Here is an 18,082-nt window from a genome sequence, read left to right as displayed (position 1 = left end):
GTCCACAATTGTTCTTTAATGATTATGCAATAAACAATACATTTAGTGTTAAGGGAATACAGGTGTACAGACTGCAGAAATAAATGAACAATAGATTACAATATGACAACCACAAAAGGAAATGCTCATCCTATTGCAAAATAAGATAAAAGTTCATAAAATATTTGCAGGACAATGTCAGCATCTATACAAAGTGACATTGATGAGAAAGCATGAGAAAAACAAATATTGCCATATTTTATGCCTACTCTAAGCAATTTTATATGTCATTATACACTTAAAACTTGAATAACTCATACATCAGCTTTGCATGGTCACTCTACAACACGCTTTTGAAGCATAATATTAAATCTAACCTGCTGTATGACGCTGGACAGGCATGAAGGATTTCTAATCTATCATGAAGATACATAGACAGAAAAAATGTTTACTAAAAATATAAAAATCGATCGCATAATTAAACTCTACATCTGTTTCAGCCTATTCAAGGTAAAAACCATCACCTGGACATTTGCATTTCACCAGAAATGCCAAAATCTCGTTTGAGAATTCCCTTTTGCACATTCGCATGTTTTACTTTCAATGGTGCCTTTACAATTCTTCTGCGCCAGTCTACAATGTACTGGTGATCTTTGATATAAATTATGTCCACTGCAATAAGAATATATTCATTCACCATAGCCTATGGATGAACAAACATACAACTTTAAATGTAACTGCTTTGAGACAAATATGATAGATGAAAAAAGCAACAGAGAAAAATAACATGATTATTCTGTTTTGTTAAAAGTACATATTTGTAAAAATGGTTTTGTATATTGCATGAGCTGCTGGTATTCTGTTTTAAGAAAATAGATCATTGTGCGACTTTAGCTACAATACACACTGCTTAGGAAGGGGAGGGGGCACCAAAAATAAAAAATAAAATACATATAGATGGGCGAGGTCTTGCAGCAAGATCCAATGGGAACAGGGGCTCGAGTATCTCCGGTGGGGGAGTGTGCGTTTAGCATTAAGGCTCTTAATTTACTATTGGTCACCACCACTAGATTAGATTACATTTGCTTGTCTCCATTAGTTGGAGAGATTCTACCTCTAATATTTCACCAAGGTTTGTCCTCCACACCACTTGTAGGGTGAAGCACATAGAGAACTTTGAAATATGTAGGGTCAGTTATTTGACAGCAAAACAATAAGCTGTAGAAAATATATACAGGGCAAAGTCAGATATGGATAAGAAGGTATGTGGGAGTCTTTTAGTATTATAGAAGATGAGGAAAAGAGCAGGGTAGGGTATGGGTGCAGTGTCCAGTATTGCAAAGCAGAGCGTAGCTCAGTTAACTTGGTCCAGAGCACGCAGTAGCTCCTCCCCCTGTAGCAGGGGATGCCGGTCCTGAATAGGAGCATTGACCTCGCAGTCATATCGTGTCAGCTGAGGTAACCCTCCACGGCTTTCAAATGAACTGCACAACAATCGACTGGCCACATCTTTAGAGAAAACAAGAAAAGATATGAGCCAAACCAACACAGTTATTCACATTGCAGTGAGCTAGAGCAACACTGTTAAAATAGATCCTCACTTACCAGATGGCAGTATTAGAATGGTCTTGTTTCCACCAAGCAAACTAGAGCCTTTAACCTCAAGCACTTTGGCTCTTTTTCCTGGCTCTATCGCATCATCCACCGACTGGAGCAAAGCACCCTGAAAGTAAAGGTACACGAGCACTGATAAGTAAAGTATGAGTATAGAGAGCTTCAAATTAAGAAATTCAAGGTTAAATTACTTGACTATACTCATAAACACAGAATCAGTAAGGTTAATAGGCTTGAGGCAAAAGAGTTTGAGACTCACCAGCCCAACAGCTTGGGACAATGAAGTAACCTCCTCCAGTTTCCTCTTGCGCTGGGAATTCTGAATGGCCAAAGCCTTTGGAGAGAGTTCACAATCCACCACTGACAACCTGGTGGACAGAAAAAAAAGTCCTGTCAGTGAAAACAATGGCTTTTACATCAATACATTTAGCTGAATGTCAAAAAAAAAAAAAGCTTTAATGATGTTTGTGCTTTAAGACCAAACACTGATCAAAGACGAATCAAAAGTGTTACCTGCTAGACAGTGGGATGCCTCCCTGTGGGGTAGAGGCACGGGCCGGGGAAGCCTCTCGACTGCGGCTGCCACTGAAGGGTGAGACAGGGGCGCTGCGTACCTCCTGCAGCAAGTGGAGTGGTGAGGGAACATGAGAAGGTGGCTCCTGCTTTACTGAGCTACTGGAGCTAGACGCTGGAGATGGTGGGGTCGGCAAGGGTTGGAAAAGGGAGTTCATGTCTGCGATAGCATGTGGGCCAGAGGGGAGTGGTTCCAGAGGAGAGGGGATGTGAAGCTGAAAATCGTCATCCATAGGAATATACGGAGCAAGCATCTCCAGGTCAAGATCACCCATATCCTTAAAGCCAAAAGATGACAACATTTTATAAATCTGCTTAAATGGAATAAATGTTTAACTGTAAGTTTGAAAATGTCAGTCGGTCTTACTTGGTTGTTGAATGGGGTCTTCGCCTCTGTGTCAATGGCAAACAACTTTTCAACCAAATCAAGTTTAAACTCAGAGTTAATAACTGAATCGACTTGGAAACAGTAATTCACTGGGCTGTTGGGCTGTGAAGAGAAAGAGAACAAACAGTTAAGCAACTGAGGATATATTGCTGATCCAAAATGTATTGCTCTTTCTGAAATGGAATCTTTGACACAGCATAACTGTGAATTGTGAATCCTGGATAATAAATCACATACGCTTTTGCTGAACATGTCTGTCTACCTCTGAGGAGCTAGATCCAGTAGCGGGGCTAGAAGGAGTGTCCGCAGTGTCTGAGCTGCTATGGGGGGTGGAAGAAAATGAAAAGTCCTCTCCTCCGGACTCAAGTTTGGTCAGAGCTGGAGGTGGCTCACTTGGAGCCAGTGGAGACAACGGCAGAGGCAGTTTCTCACTAGTGGAGGGCAGCATGACATCATTGTAGAGTGGCACCTCCTTCAGTAGCTGCATCTCAGAGTCTAAACAAACAGGGCAGAGAGGAGATTGGTGCCTAAATTACTTTTCTATTCTTATTACTATGTCCTATATTAAGCTGTGTGAATAGTTGTTTCACGTGCAAAACATTTTAAAAATATCCCATATACAGATTTATTTCAGTAAGTGATTTCTCTTTATCCTCTAAGTTCTCAGGATCTCCCTCTAATAACTGGGATGGAGTAATGGAGATCCCATAAACCCCACAAGCAATTTAAGACCATGATATTGTCATTTTCCTGTTTGGCCTGTTAAAAAAATTATGATTAAATCTTGCCTAGCATGCTTCTAAATGCAGAATGTACAGGTGAAGAGTACTGACCAGGATTATTAAAGTCCAGTGAAATGATGGTGTCTCCTGCAGCAGGAGCTAGTAGCGTAAGGGCCTCAGGCTCCTGCTTCAGTTTGTCGTATAGGCTCTCCGAACTATCAGCAGAAATGTTCAGCTTCTGCTTGAAGAGCTTCATCGTGTCAACCTCAGTGTCATCTTTTTCTTTCTCTGGCTCTTCCTTTTCTATATCCTTTGGCTCGGTCTCTGTTTGCTCTATGGAGAAGACCATTTCTCCCTCCACAATGCCACTGCAGGACACCAAATTATACACTTAACACCAATATAACAAATATCCAAAAATTTACATCACATAATACAAACCCCATTTTCAGAAACGTTGGAGCATTTAGTAAAATGCAATCAAACATAAATCTGTGATCTATTAATTCTCTTTATTTAACTGAAAAATGTAGAAAGAATAGATTTCCACTGACCCACCTGTTTTGTGTAATTAACAAAATATGTTAATATCCCTGCCTTGCAACACACTCCAAAAAAGTTGCGAAGGAGGCAAAATAGGAGAATAATTTGTAGAAAACCCATGTCACACTGTTCTGAAGCATTATGCTATAAACAAGTCTTGTATACAGCATAACTAAAACTACAAAATGAATATCTTCCATTACTGTCTGATTAAAAAAAAACGTATATTTCAAAGAAAAAGTAATGTGACCCAGTAAACATTCTTCTGTCCCAGCTTTTCTGAGTGTATTGCAGATTTCAAAATCTGTTTAAATGTAAGGGAGCAAAAACCATCTGCTGTGGTGTGCTAAACAACAAGTGCCTGTTAGCTGGCCAGCTCTGCATCTAAACAGTTCAGAATCCGTCTTATTTCACGCATTTAATTAAAACCAAAATGTTGTCATTGACAACACTGAACATTTTTCTTTGATCCTTTGTCTGTTAAATTCATTTTCAGGTGAATTAAATAAAATATTTCAGTTTTTAATTGCAGTTGTCTGAACTTTACTGGAAATGGGGTTTGTATAGTTAAATCACAGCTATCATAAAGTAAGTGCAATACCTGAGCACATAGTTGACACACACAATGCACTGCGGCTGAGAGTTCTTGGGATTGTAAATGACTGTGGCCTGGGTCTCAACCCATACATAGCCTCCCTTCTTAGCCAGCATTCGATACTGGCCCGTTGTAGCCTGGCCCTTGGCGAACACTAAATAGGTAAAGAAACATCAAGTTAGCCACTCTTCACTGTTAAGGTTGTATCATATTTGTGTAGTGCAATTATTCAGTATTAAAATGTTGTTTGTAAAGTAGGCAACTGCATATAACTCGTTTATGGACACTTACGACTGTGGTGTGTTTTGGTGAGGTGATCAGAGTCCAGGGCATGGTAATACTCATATACAGACCTATTCAGCAGGTCATTTGGCTCATGGCCCATCAGCTCTGTGATTCTGAGAAATGGAAGGTAAGAGAGCAATTAAATATTGACCCAAGAGAGCAGTATAGGTTAGCATTTATATAAGCATAGAGTGAACTTGAGAGACACTGATATGGATATAATAGGCCAATGCAAGGGTAATACAGTAATACTGTTTACTGAGGTATTTAAAAATGTGCCCGGTATCTCAAAAGGAGGGTGGCATTTAAAGATTATGATGTGTAGTGTGTCAAAATTCATGCGTATTCATTAAAGAGAGCTACAGGGAGGGGGGCTATTGGAGCTCACTGGCTGGTCATGAGCCCAGTAGCTCAGCATAGTTGCAAGTTTATCACTGAGTTTGGGTTAAAAGATGGGGGAAGGAAGCTAAAAACAGACAAAATACTTAAAAGGCACTTCACTCTACTTACATGCATGAGGCTTTATCTTCTAAATATGTGTTTTGAGCCTGGTTGCATTTTACTAACATTTAGTAAACATTTTACTAAACTAATATTTAGTTAATATTTTACTGTAATAATACGAATATCCTTCAAAATATCGGTCACTAATAATTACATAGCATTTTCATACTGTTTCATGTCCGTTTACACAATATATTTGTGCAATAAAGGTGACCATGTTACATATTTACACCACTAGGTGGTGTTAAATCCATGTCATAAGAGATAACGCCTTCTTGGCGCTGTTTTGTTTGCTTTGATCTAAACTCTGAGCATACAGCAATAATTCTCATTTCCAGTTCAGGGTCTTCATATCTTGCACTGTAACACACACCTAATCCTATTCAGAAAATAATCAAGTTTGCTAATGAAGGTAATTGTTAAAAAAGGAAGAACCCTGCATCTAGAAGCGAGAACTACTGATGGAGTATATCATGGAGAAGTGTAAAAATGGAAATGATTAAGTCAATAAAGGTTCTTGGATAGGAAATGGCTTTCCTAGTTAAAAATTGGTTTCCATCATTTCCCATGGGTCACATATGGCTTTAATTTAATAATAGATTACAAAAAAAGTTTTAATATATTGCAAGTGGCAATATAATTAAACTCATCTCACCTCTCATCGCAATATGAGAACTTCATGTCCAGAGTGTGACGGCTAAGGAAGGTTTTGCTATCCAGTGGCACCTCGATGTTTGAAGGGTGGGGGATGGGCTCACAGATGAGCACCAGGTAAGTGATGGGGGGCTCTCTGAAGCCATTATCCCCAGAACCCTCACTTTGCTCCTGGACACGGACATGCCCTGTGCAGTGAAGAACCTAAAAGAAAATTAATATAGTTTAAAAAAATAAAAATAAAACACCACAGGAAACAATCTCTTACACACTATCTTGTTCCATGTTCTATTATGTGAAATACAGTTGTGAGAAAGAACAAAGATGTCCCAAAAGTTAATTTGTCTATGTGAGTTTTGACAAATGTTAAAAAACATTCAAATTATATTATGCACAGTGAGCTAGACAGGCTGACCCTTGACTGCACTAGGTATGTAAATGGAAAGTTACAAGGGATGACAGGTGCTATAATACCGTACTTTTATTTCTGTTGTGTACCAGGACCAACAATTTATACTTGGAGAATTTTGTCTATTCCTCAATTAACAATTCCCAAGTTCAGAGTCTGACTTAGTCTAACATAACTAATAATAATACTACTCACTTCTGATTGTCTATATACTACAACATTGACTAAGAAAATGTGTGATGAATAGAGGCTTACCTTCCATGTGGCAGATTTAATGTTTACAGTACGCCCTCTACTAGTGAGTGTGCATTTCATGCGCAAGAAAAAGCTTCGCTCTGTGATTTGCTCCTTGGTTTTCTTGGACCCTGTTCTATGCACTAGCATCTCCCTCATTTCCTCATGATCACAAGGGTGTGCAAAGTCATAAATACTGTGACCAGTCAGGTCAAACTAAGAGAGAAGAGAGAGAGATTTACATTAACAATAAACCTAAATTCAGAGAATCAGAAAAACTACAAATAGAAAATGAAGGGACATAGCAATGTAGTTACCTGTGTGAGGCCCATACACTTGCAGACATTTTCAGAGAGATAGACCATGTCTCCATCTTCAGAGAGCACCATCAAGAAGCCCTCCAGAGCTTTAAGGTAGAAGCCATTGAGCTGACTCTCCAGTTCAGATTCATCCTCTGCCTCATCTAAAATTTAAAGGATGCATTAAAAGGAGGCATTCATCTAGAATATCCTTAGTAGTATTAGATGATACACAACAGGTGAACTGTATTGTAGCAAACTATAATTACTATAAAAGAACTACATCAATCAGGTGTTTGGTTCTGATGATAATATTTGTTTCAGTGCTTGTTCAAGTCAATATGGATAAAGAAATATATAATCCCGACAAATTAATACATATATGCCAGACATGCATAATGTGTCTCTGGCTTGTTGCCTATTTAATTTATTTCACAATCCATAAAACTGACCAGAGCTCAGAAGTTTCCTCATGCGCAGGTAGCTGATGGTAAGCCTCATGATTGAGGCTTTGTCCAGGTGGGAGCTGACATTGTGGGGCAGGGGCAGCTGGCGTGCTAGTTCATAGAACACTTCAGACTCCTTGCCTCTGCGACATCGAGCAGCATCCCTAGACTTCTCCTTTCTGCGCTCCGAGCTCACCCTAAATAGACACAGATGAATTAAAGAAGAGAATGATTAAATTAGATTAGTTTTATGATTAAAAAAAAAAAAAAACCTCATCTACAGCAAGGCATTATCTTACTCACATAAAATGACACCTTACTGTCCCCCGAAAGGGAAGAATAACAAGTGATCAACATAAATGTCATAAGGAGGGTGTGTTATCATTCTTGGCAATTAGCCAAGACCAAAGGTTGGTTTGCTGAATTTTGGCAATCCCCAGTGTGAACAGAGCACATTACACAACTCAAACGAGAAGCTGTTTAATTGAACGAGTTACATATCTACTACACAATACACAGTTTTATGTAAGCAGGTTTTAAAGTAAAAAATTCTAATATGTGAAAATTTACAAGCTTAGATATTCCCTAAAATTAAGTGTCACCTGACCCCGGAGGACGATATCTTAGGCATCTACAATAATGGTGATTTTTAAACAAAGAGCTTGAGACAACACTTTATAATAAAAATACTCTAATATATAAGACATGAATAATTATTCAAAAATTTACATGTCATTTTTTCAGTGCTTTCAAAGCACTTTGTGACAAAGTGAAAGTTGTATACCACACCTGTACAACCTGTTTCAAATAATGTCACTGCTGATTTATAATTACAGAGTGGCTGCCTTTGACCTACTTTTATTGTAACTCTATCACAATGACAGGAAGATGAAAATGGACAGCTAACATGCAACAAGGGGAGCTACAATCTCCATAACATGCAGGGCTCACTTTAGCCTGTTATAACACGTTTACCACATAGACCAACAACAATAAATATTGCTTAATGTTGGGCAAAATGTTTCTAGAATACATCAGATTAAACAGTACCCTTCTAATTAAGGTTTTATTTTTCTAATGATAAAGTTTCTGACATTTCACAAAAGAAAGTGGGAGTAAAAGAGTGAAGCTGCTGTAAACAAGGCCTCCTTCCCATCAGCAGCTTCTCTACATATTTCCATAAGAAAACAATTAAACCTTTAACAAGCCTTCCCATTCTTATCTACGAGCAATCCTACTTGTTGTGACAATAGCAAACCAGGGTGTAGACTGGTAAAAGGAGGGAAGTCCATTAAGGTTGCCAACAGACTGCCAGGAAAAAAACATTTTAACACAGCAGGCTCATGAATTAAAAAAGAACTCAATATCAGTTTCTTCATAACTGTTAGAAGGAAATAATCTGTCAAGAAACAGAAAAATGTCCTCATGTACAAAGGACAAAATGCCATTTAGCAAAATAAGATGACAATAAATCGTGCTCAAACATGTCAGGATATTATTAAGTCATGGACAGTGGAAACATACTAACTCTCTGAGGAACTGAGAGGCCCCTTAATGTGGTGGTTTCATTACCTAAATTAAAGTTTTCCAGTAAGTGCAGTACTCACCCTGGGGGCACACATGACAACTGGGGTTCGGAAGAGAGAAATTAACAAACTTGTGACATGTTTGTCCATATAGGCTTCTCTCATTTCTGTTTGAAATGCTTTAAAACAGGTATGTGGTCATCAATGCTACAATGCTGCCATTTTATTGCTCCTATTGCCTTAAAATGTCAAAAGGAGACGCCCGTTCTGGTTATAACTAGGAGTTGGTGTGTTCATATCAAAAATGTTAAAATATCAAATAAGACATGAAATGACATATTTCAGCATTGTACTCACTGGCAAAATTTAGATTTTTTGATTATGATTTTTTTTAGAGCACTTAATTTTATGTTTTTGTTGTTGTTTCTCAAGAGCTCTATTGCTCTCTCATAGGGAATCTCTCCCAAACGTTAACTGGCCATCTTCTTTATCTGGCATTTTCCTCTTCTTGCAGAAATATTTTAACAAACTCAATCAGAAATGTTTTAATACAAAGCTTATAAACAGGGAAGCATTAAAAGGAAAACTATCTAATAATTTTATCTTACAATAACAGCTTCAAATCATTGTTATGCTTCACTGACCTGTAACAGTGAGAATAGAGTTTCTGTCATTGTGATTCTGGGCTTATCACTGAGGAAACTGTACTATGTAACTTGTGGAGGAGGATAGGAAACTACCCCACCCTGTATTTCCCTCCCCTCCATATTGATTTCTGTATAGTGCAGTAAAAGTTAATTACACTATATGTGGGGCCCCAGAAGTGAAAAAACTAATCTTACCCAGTGTTTCTTTAACTGGTTACCTTAACAGTGTTATGAGATTAAATTACAAAATAAAAGCTATTAAATAATTCAATTTCACTTTTTAATCATAATGTTGGCAATTAATTAAAAGGTTTATATACAGCTGTTTTGGAGCTAAAATATATGAGATGTACAGGGTGAGGACAGTAACGTTAGCAGAAGAAACCTGGCCTTAGCATTTGTTTCTTTACCAAAAGACTCACGTTTCTCTCTGTAAATTTCAAGTCTTATGCTGTACTGTGGCTTTCTTTGATCTATAAATAACTTTAATTAAACATCGTACTGTAACAATGCAACAAGTATGTAACAAGGTATTGTATGCTACCTCCGATACAAACATTGTTGTCTAATTTCTGAAAGAAGCAGTGCAGTGCAGCTGCTATAAGTTAAGGATGCTCCAATTTATAATTTTTGAGCCAATACAAGTACGCAATAATACACTCAAGGTTCGTGCTGTAACGTAAGATATTGGCACTGGTGTGCAAATGTTGTAGGATCAGTACACCAGCGCCAGTATCTCATATTTTAGCATGAACCTTGAGTGTATTATTGCAATTATACCACATCAATCAATCAATAAAATGTCATGGTTTAACCACTATTTACAGTGGATTCAAATCATAGTGATATATATCATACACTAAACGATGCCAAGTTTAAGTGAAAAGTGAGTATTTTGGAGTATCGTTCCAGAGCTGTGCTGCTGAGTTGGTGAACGAGAGCAGCAGAGAAAAAAAAGACGCACCTCGAGTCGAGTTAAACACAATCACAGAAACCACAGATGTAGCCAATTACTTTTTATTCATTTATGATTTTCTTTTGTTTACAAATCAGAAAGCAAATAACAGTCTACTGCACCATAACATTACTCTGTTCAAAATAAGGTGAGTGAAAGGAAAATGAACCGGATTGCCGTTGGGTGACTAAGTCCAGACACAGCTCTGTTTTGTAAGCTTTGGCATCGTTGCTAGGTTATTTTGCGGAGTGACACCTGAAGAGCTTCGGTCAGAGTGCCATTATCGTGTAATAACTCCTGAAACGTCTCTCAGCCAATCACATTGCAGGGTCAGAACTAACTGTATAATTACCAATAATTAGCACCTTGGAATAGCCTATACCGATATTAACCGATAATTTTATCTTTTTTATTTAAGGCTAATTGACCTTGGATTAAAGCAAAACTATTTTTTTTCATAGGTTGTCACAGAACAAGCCCTTTCTTCAGTATTGGATCATTTCTGTACTTTTTAATTTTATTTCTTAAGTATATTAGTTGTAATATATTAAATATAAGCTGTAATATGAAGATGCTCATTAATATTTTTAATGAAATATTTACTGCTGGTTCCGCATGAATGGTTCCTAGAGGGGCGCTAAATTGGTGAGTGAATGTGTGTAATAATTTTTTTTTACTGTGTTTCAGTAATAAATTGAGACACTGAATGAACCTATCCATTGTCATGTGTTTTATATAAGAAAGGCTTCTGCACTGTGGTGGTTGTATCTTCTGGCGTTTAACCTGCTGTGTGCGTTTACACTGCTGTATGTGTGTGTTTACACCGACAATAAAATTCGAATTCATCATAACAACAGATAAATGTATTCTCTGCAGAAACAAATAAGGCACCAAGTTATTGGATGCAATTTCGGCAAAAATTCCAAAATTGGACTTATGACAATAAATAAAGAAATCCACATATCAGCAAATAATATATCGGCCGCAAATATCATGCATCACTAATAAAAGTCTAAATCAGGGGCAGAATGTAGCAGAAATATTGTTAAGAGCAATCATATTTAAACAACTGTTTCCAATATATAGTTGCTCTCCAATTAAAACCAATTATGGCAGAGTTGAAATTTGGGTTAAAGTTAGGATTCTGCAGTGGCCAGTTCATGTGTAAAAAATGTTTTTGCTGGCTATTTTATTTATTTATTTTTTGATGGCTGATATATCATCCCAGAAATAATTGCAATAATCAATTTTATTTTCATTGTAAAAAATGAAATTTATACTACTAATATAATGATAATATAATAGCATAAGAATGCATTTACACCCCGGTAAAGGCATGAACTTTTAGCAAAAACAAGCTAATCCCAGATCATAAATCTTGAACAGTTGGTTGCATAGTTTTATTCACTTATGCTGAGGCTCATCACTTTGGTAGAAGATAAATCCTGACTCATCACACCATGTAACCTATTTCCACTGCTAGAGCATCCAATCGTTACGTTCCCAAGTTAATAAGTTCTATATTTTCTCTGTTTTGTAGTCCTAATTTGGGACTAAACTAAGTTTTCACTAGTAACATAACCATGATATTTAGTGTAAGTTTTTTATGTCTCAGCTTCACCAAGCATTTAACTGATCACTGTCATTCCAGAATTTATTTGACCGTATTTGTTCTGTGAAGTTGACTGTTCATCACTATCCCTCCAGATTTGAATAAATCATTGGATAGTTCATAACCCAATTCCTGTAATGTCAGTTCCAATCTGTCAGATATTTAATGCACTTTTTCACTGATGTTTAATGCACTTTTTCACCGAATGGTACCTACACTATTGATTGCTTCTCCTTTTTTTGGTAACTGGTTCGATTTCCACTACAACTTTTCCCTCGAAATGTAGCTTGTGGCATCGCAAAACACCAATACTAATGGGACTTTGAAAACCACAAGAGTGGTCAGTAACGTCACTGGACCCCCATAGAGCAAGCATTATTTGGGTGGTCTTAAACAATGCCAATTCACTGACCAATTCATTAGCTACATCAACTTTGAGAAGCACCTTGAAGATGCGAAGACATCTGTTAATGTACACTTTGTGCTATTCAACTTCTAGTCCATCATGAAGGTCATGGAATGCTGCCCACAGGACATATTCTATTCACACTCAACAGTGACGCTGAGGTGTTTAAAAGCTCCAAAAGTATGGTGTTGCCTGATCTGCTCAAACACACCTTGTTTTCCTTGTGTGTGGATTCCCAATTTCTGCCATTTACATATTTTTGTCTCAGCATCTGCAGATGCACTACATGGCCAAAAGTATGTGAACATCTATCACACACTATACACATTAATATATGAAAAAATCTATTTGAATGTCATTGAATTCAGGTGTATCATTCAGTCTCATTGCCACAGGTCTATTAAATTTTGCATCTAGCCATTCAGATGCATTTACAAATGTTTAGAAAGAACGGGTCATTCTAAAGAGCTTACTGAATTCATTGTAATAAGATGCTATTGTTGCAACAACTCAGGGTGTTAAAATTCTCCCCACCTAGATATTCCATATTTGACTGTGGCACTATTGAAATATGTAAGTGTTGGGAACCACAGCAACTCAGGCACAAAGTTGGAATGGCAGATTCTATATCAAGTCAGAGTTTGTCAAATGGCATGAGAAAACCTGACTGCACTTTGGCAACTGTAAAGTTTAAAATACAAGGGATAGATTATGGTGCTGTTCTTCAGGGATTGAACTGGGTACCTTTGTTCCAATGAAAGGAAATCTTAATGCTCCAGCACACTTTGAACAACTGTTTTGTGAGCCAGGTCCTCTCATCCAACATCTGTGCATGATAAAAGGAGGACCAACACCGTGTTAATACCAATGGTTTTAAAATAGAATATCACAAATGCTGTAGTTGGTGTAATATTTGTCCATATAACATATGCGTTGATGAAAATCCAATTGCAAAACAAGGGGCATTAATATGGAGTTAACCCCGCCTTTGCAGCTATACCAGCCTGCTCTGTTCTGCAAAGACTTTCCACAACATTTTAGAGTGTGTGCGCCCATTCAGTCAAAAGAACATTTGTATAGTAAGGGGACTGACATCTGAGGAGAAGGCCTGCCTCAGAATCTACCTTGAAGTCCATCCCAAAGGTGTTCAATGGGGTCAATAATACTGTGGCTCTTTGCAGGATATTTTATAGGCTATTGGATTTCATCCACATCAAACTTGTCAAACCATGTCTGTATGGACTTCATTTAGTACTCGGGGGCACTTACATGCTTGAACAAGAGAGATCTTTCCCCAAACTATTGCCACAAAAAGGCATATAATTATCTCAAATGATTCTGAATGCCCTAACATTAACACCACCCTTCACAGGAACTAACAGACCTCGCTCAAACCCTGAAAAACACCCCCAGACTGTTATTCCTCCTCCACCAAACCAAAATACTGCTAGAAGTAGCCCCCTCCTGGCATTCTCCAAACATAGAATACTCAGACTGTCAGATAGAGATGCATTATTCATCACTTTAGAGAACACTTTGCACTGCACCAGAATACAGTGAAAGCGTGCTCTACCCCACTCCAGTCAACACTTGGCATTTTATACAGTCTTATGTAGCTTCTCCACTGCATGGTAACTACTCGGCTTTGCTCAGCTCTACATATATTTTTGGACCTGGTTGCTGGTAGCTTTTTGATTAGCACAGCTTACTCCCAAAATATAGCCTGTGATGTTGCAAGACACTGTTTCTAATGAAAACTACAGGCTTTGGAAACTAGAACAACAGCAGTGAAGTTAAGCACGGTTTACTCATGATGTATTCATGTGTTGTTGTTGTTGTTTGGGATGGAAGACAGCTCCATGCATTACTTCACAGAGATTTGAGAGTTTGGAGAGAGGTTTTCTTTCTTGTCAATCAGCCCAGAAGAGTCTGAACTTCTTCAAAATACCACGGCATAAATATACAAGCTGCTGTTGTGAGTCAAATAAAAACAAATCTATTCTCTACTGTAGCTTGGAGATTTTATAATTGTTTTTTTCCTGGATGTCTGCACTTCGTCGTGATTGACATGACTATCTGTCCAATCAGAAAGCTACCTCGTTTACACATCAGGTTTTGTCCTTACTCGAATATCTTGGAACCACAAGCAAGCAGGGAATAAACAAAAATAAACTGGTTCGTAGTACCAGATACCGAGGATTAGCAATTTGTGTGCTAACAAATATATTGGTAATCAGCCCATGTTTTTTGTTGGTTCATCCCTTGACCAGGCTGTAGTTATTATTATTATTATTATTATTATTATTATTATTATTATTATGATTATACCTGCTTTATTGTACCATCAGTCATCAACTGCATCATTAAAGTGCTACATTTGTTTAAGCAAAAGGCAAAAAAAAATGTAACAAGCATTTTTTAAGGCTAAAGTCTTTCTGAATTTTGTTACAATCTGAAGCCTAGTATTTATGCATGGAGGTCAGCGAGATTATTTCTTTCGACAGAGACAATCCAGCTACATTTAGTATGGCATGTGTTGCATAACACATCATGGCAGTAGTTGAGAAGAGTCTCCTAACAGAAATTAGGCTTGACAGATTTGACCGAGTTAAAGTCAGATACAAATGCAATGGCATTTGAAGAAAAAAAAAACTACACAAAACAGCAGCAACAGCAACAAAATAATTGATAATCAGGCCTGTGTCTGACTTGTGAAATATAGACTAATATATAATATTCCACCAAACACCAAAACTGTTGCAATAACTTTAAATTAATTTCACATTTGCTAGAGGTATATTTACCAATACTTGTAAACAAACAATTTATGAAAGATTCCAATATTTTGTGTGCTTAAAATCTTCATCTGAGTCTCACAGCAATCAACCATAGCAGCATTCATTCTATTACATATCTCAAACAAACCATATCCAAACAGCAAGAAACAGTGAAAGTGACATGCAACACAACCTCTTTCCTACAGAGCTCTTGCAAGCGTCTTACCACAGGCCTAAGCAGGAAATCCTATTGACGTCAAAACTAATGGTGAGTAAGATGTAATGAAGAAAAAAAAAGGAAAAGAAAAAAACAGCAGTCAACCTCTGATAACTATGTTACTACATATATATGGGTCAAATTATTTCAAATAAGTGAAATAATAACGTTTTAACTGATTTGATACATTTGTCCTTAGAAGTCCTCATGCTGTCACCTCAAATGGACAGAGAATTACCGTGGACAGAACATGTGGCCTGAAAAGATTTATGAGCTTGTTCCAATGGGTAAAACACACAAAACTCTAAAGCTAATGTCGTTAAATGGAAGTGTGATATTAAGAAAACAAATTGACCTAAATTTCCAAATATTCACGTAATCCACTCGAGAAAACTGTGAACTGTGAAAAATGACATACCACACATATATGACCAGATATTATAATATATGGTGCTCTTACAATTGGTGTGTCATTTAGCCATATAGACCTTTAAAAATATGCATACTTATTAAAACGGTATAATATTAAGAGGTAATATTTTAATATTTTTTGTACTTAGATTCCATGTATTTTTGAAAAATTGGTCCCAACTTATATCTTACTATGTACAAAGATTCTTTCTGATAATAAGCGATCAACAGAACTGAAATGTATATGGTAATTTATAAGGTATTTATAAGCACAGCATAATAAAATATCTTTAAAAATATGTTGAATTAACCACCATGCTCATGGAATGTAAGATCCCAAATTGACTATTCTTCCTGTTAGTTTCAGAGAATTTGGATGGTGAAAATAGATGGTGTATATTACTTGTGGATTTTTACAGGTACTTATTTGTGGAGAATATGTATTCAGGTAACACTACACAATGCACATTTTATAGTCTATTGTCGATACAGACTACAGAAGCAAATAATACTGAAGGGACATTTAATAATTATGACAAATATAATGATTCAACAATACAAAAATAGCCACATATTGGAATATATTGATAAGCATGTTTTAAGACAAAATGTTATATTTATCTGGAGCAAATAAAGAATGGCTTAGTGCTTAAGTGTTTTATGACAGTATGTCATTTTATAGTCACTGATCTGAAACTGTGTTTTTACCTTAATATATTTGTGTGTAATTGTAACATTAGGGTATCAGTGGGTATCAATTGCCCCTCTATGATGGAAATACCCTCCAGGGGGTATTTAATAAGAGTTCACAATTAAGGCAAACTGAACTGAACCCACACATAGCCTCCTCCTCAGCAGCAGCTCATGCCACGCTGACAAACCTCGCGGAAGACGTTAACACACAAATAGCCCCATAAGCATCAATTTTAGCCCAAAAAATCAATCTGTTACTCTGTTATTACTGTTATATTGACTTCATATATGTCAATAGGAAATAAATCAGGGCAACTTCCAGCAGGATGTGTTATCCGGTTAAACTTATGGGCTGATAGTAGAGCCCTAGTAAGCGAGTATATCTGGGGATTTATTCACAAAAACACGAATCCGTCAACTTTAATAAAGAGAACTTCTCTCTCTTACACGCAGCCCAAAAGCTGAGGCTGATGCGCTGTTTGCTTGTTTGTAAACTTGTCCAAATGCTTCAGACGGACCTCTGATACAAAATGGCGACCCAGCTAAGAGTGTAGTTTGCTAGCTAGCGCACAGCCTCTCCACTTAACGGAGCGGATTCACAGACACAACAGCCGGCTTTCAGTCATTAAAACAGCTCAATAACACGCACAACCCCGTCTTCTGTACCTTTTCTTTTCAGTGACGACTCCAGTATCCATTCCTGGGTGAAACCTTCTGATGTGTAAGGTTTTCCCAAACCGCCTCCGCAACAAAAAACCCAGCAGCTAAAGCTAGTTCCCAGATCCGAGAGAGTGAAGGACGTGGCCGCCTGTCTTCACCAAAAGACGTCCGAAACAGACGAAACGCAATGAAAAAAAGCCCCAGTAACGAATCTTCTGTCTGGTTTACTATGTAGTCGAATAGTGGAGGTCGACCCTCTGACTGTGTGAAGGTCAGAACATCTGTAATCCTGTGGTGCGTTCCTTCTCAGCACAAAGAGTTAACCCTGGTTCCTCAGTTTGTCTCCGCTACTACAGCTCAGAGAGGAGGCTCGTTCACGAAGACGGGAGCGCGCAGTCACATGGTCTCTGGCGCTGAGCAGAACAACGTCATCGAGATATAAGAGGAGACTCCAGACTGCTGCTGTACACACAGAGTAGTCAACTTACAACGCACATCACACAACACAGAAATATACAATAAAACCACAACTCATACGAGCATACACACAACTCATACGAGCAAACACAAACATATACTAGACACTCAGAAATATTCCACACAGCACAGAACCATACTTCTCATGCAAGCATACACACAGAATATACACCCATGAATATATAATACAGACGCTCAGAAGTATAAAATACGGTATAGAAATATACTCTTGCAGTTATCTCATACAGTTATGCACACAAACTTATGTTATACAGGCACGAAACATATACACAGAAATATATACAAACAAAGACATCTATCATACTGTCGCACACAAGAATATATCATGGATACACAAATATATCATACAAGTATATGCACAGGAATATATCATAAAATCACAGATGTATACAGCCAGAGAAAATGATCATACAAACATATGCACAGTGAAATATA

General features: G+C 37.4%; 1 protein-coding gene across 1 annotated transcript; it reads right to left on the bottom strand.

Moving 5' to 3' along the window:
- Positions 1–3: 3 nt before the first annotated feature.
- Positions 4–17,509, bottom strand: hif1ab (hypoxia inducible factor 1 subunit alpha b). Its single transcript, XM_066676599.1, has 14 exons — positions 17,156–17,509; positions 7,252–7,442; positions 6,818–6,963; positions 6,522–6,716; positions 5,859–6,061; positions 4,706–4,812; positions 4,421–4,568; positions 3,388–3,644; positions 2,817–3,049; positions 2,534–2,656; positions 2,107–2,444; positions 1,853–1,961; positions 1,585–1,702; positions 4–1,488 (listed from the first exon to the last, which is right to left on the bottom strand). The coding sequence occupies exons 1-14, from the start codon at positions 17,185–17,187 to the stop codon at positions 1,334–1,336; spliced, it is 2,355 nt and encodes a 784-aa protein (XP_066532696.1). The 5' UTR covers positions 17,188–17,509; the 3' UTR covers positions 4–1,333.
- Between the last annotated feature and the right edge of the window lie 573 nt (positions 17,510–18,082).

This window comes from Hoplias malabaricus, chromosome 7, assembly GCF_029633855.1.
Source record: "Hoplias malabaricus isolate fHopMal1 chromosome 7, fHopMal1.hap1, whole genome shotgun sequence".
Lineage (NCBI taxonomy): Eukaryota > Metazoa > Chordata > Actinopteri > Characiformes > Erythrinidae > Hoplias > Hoplias malabaricus.
This window is presented reverse-complemented; position numbering and strand designations above follow the sequence as displayed.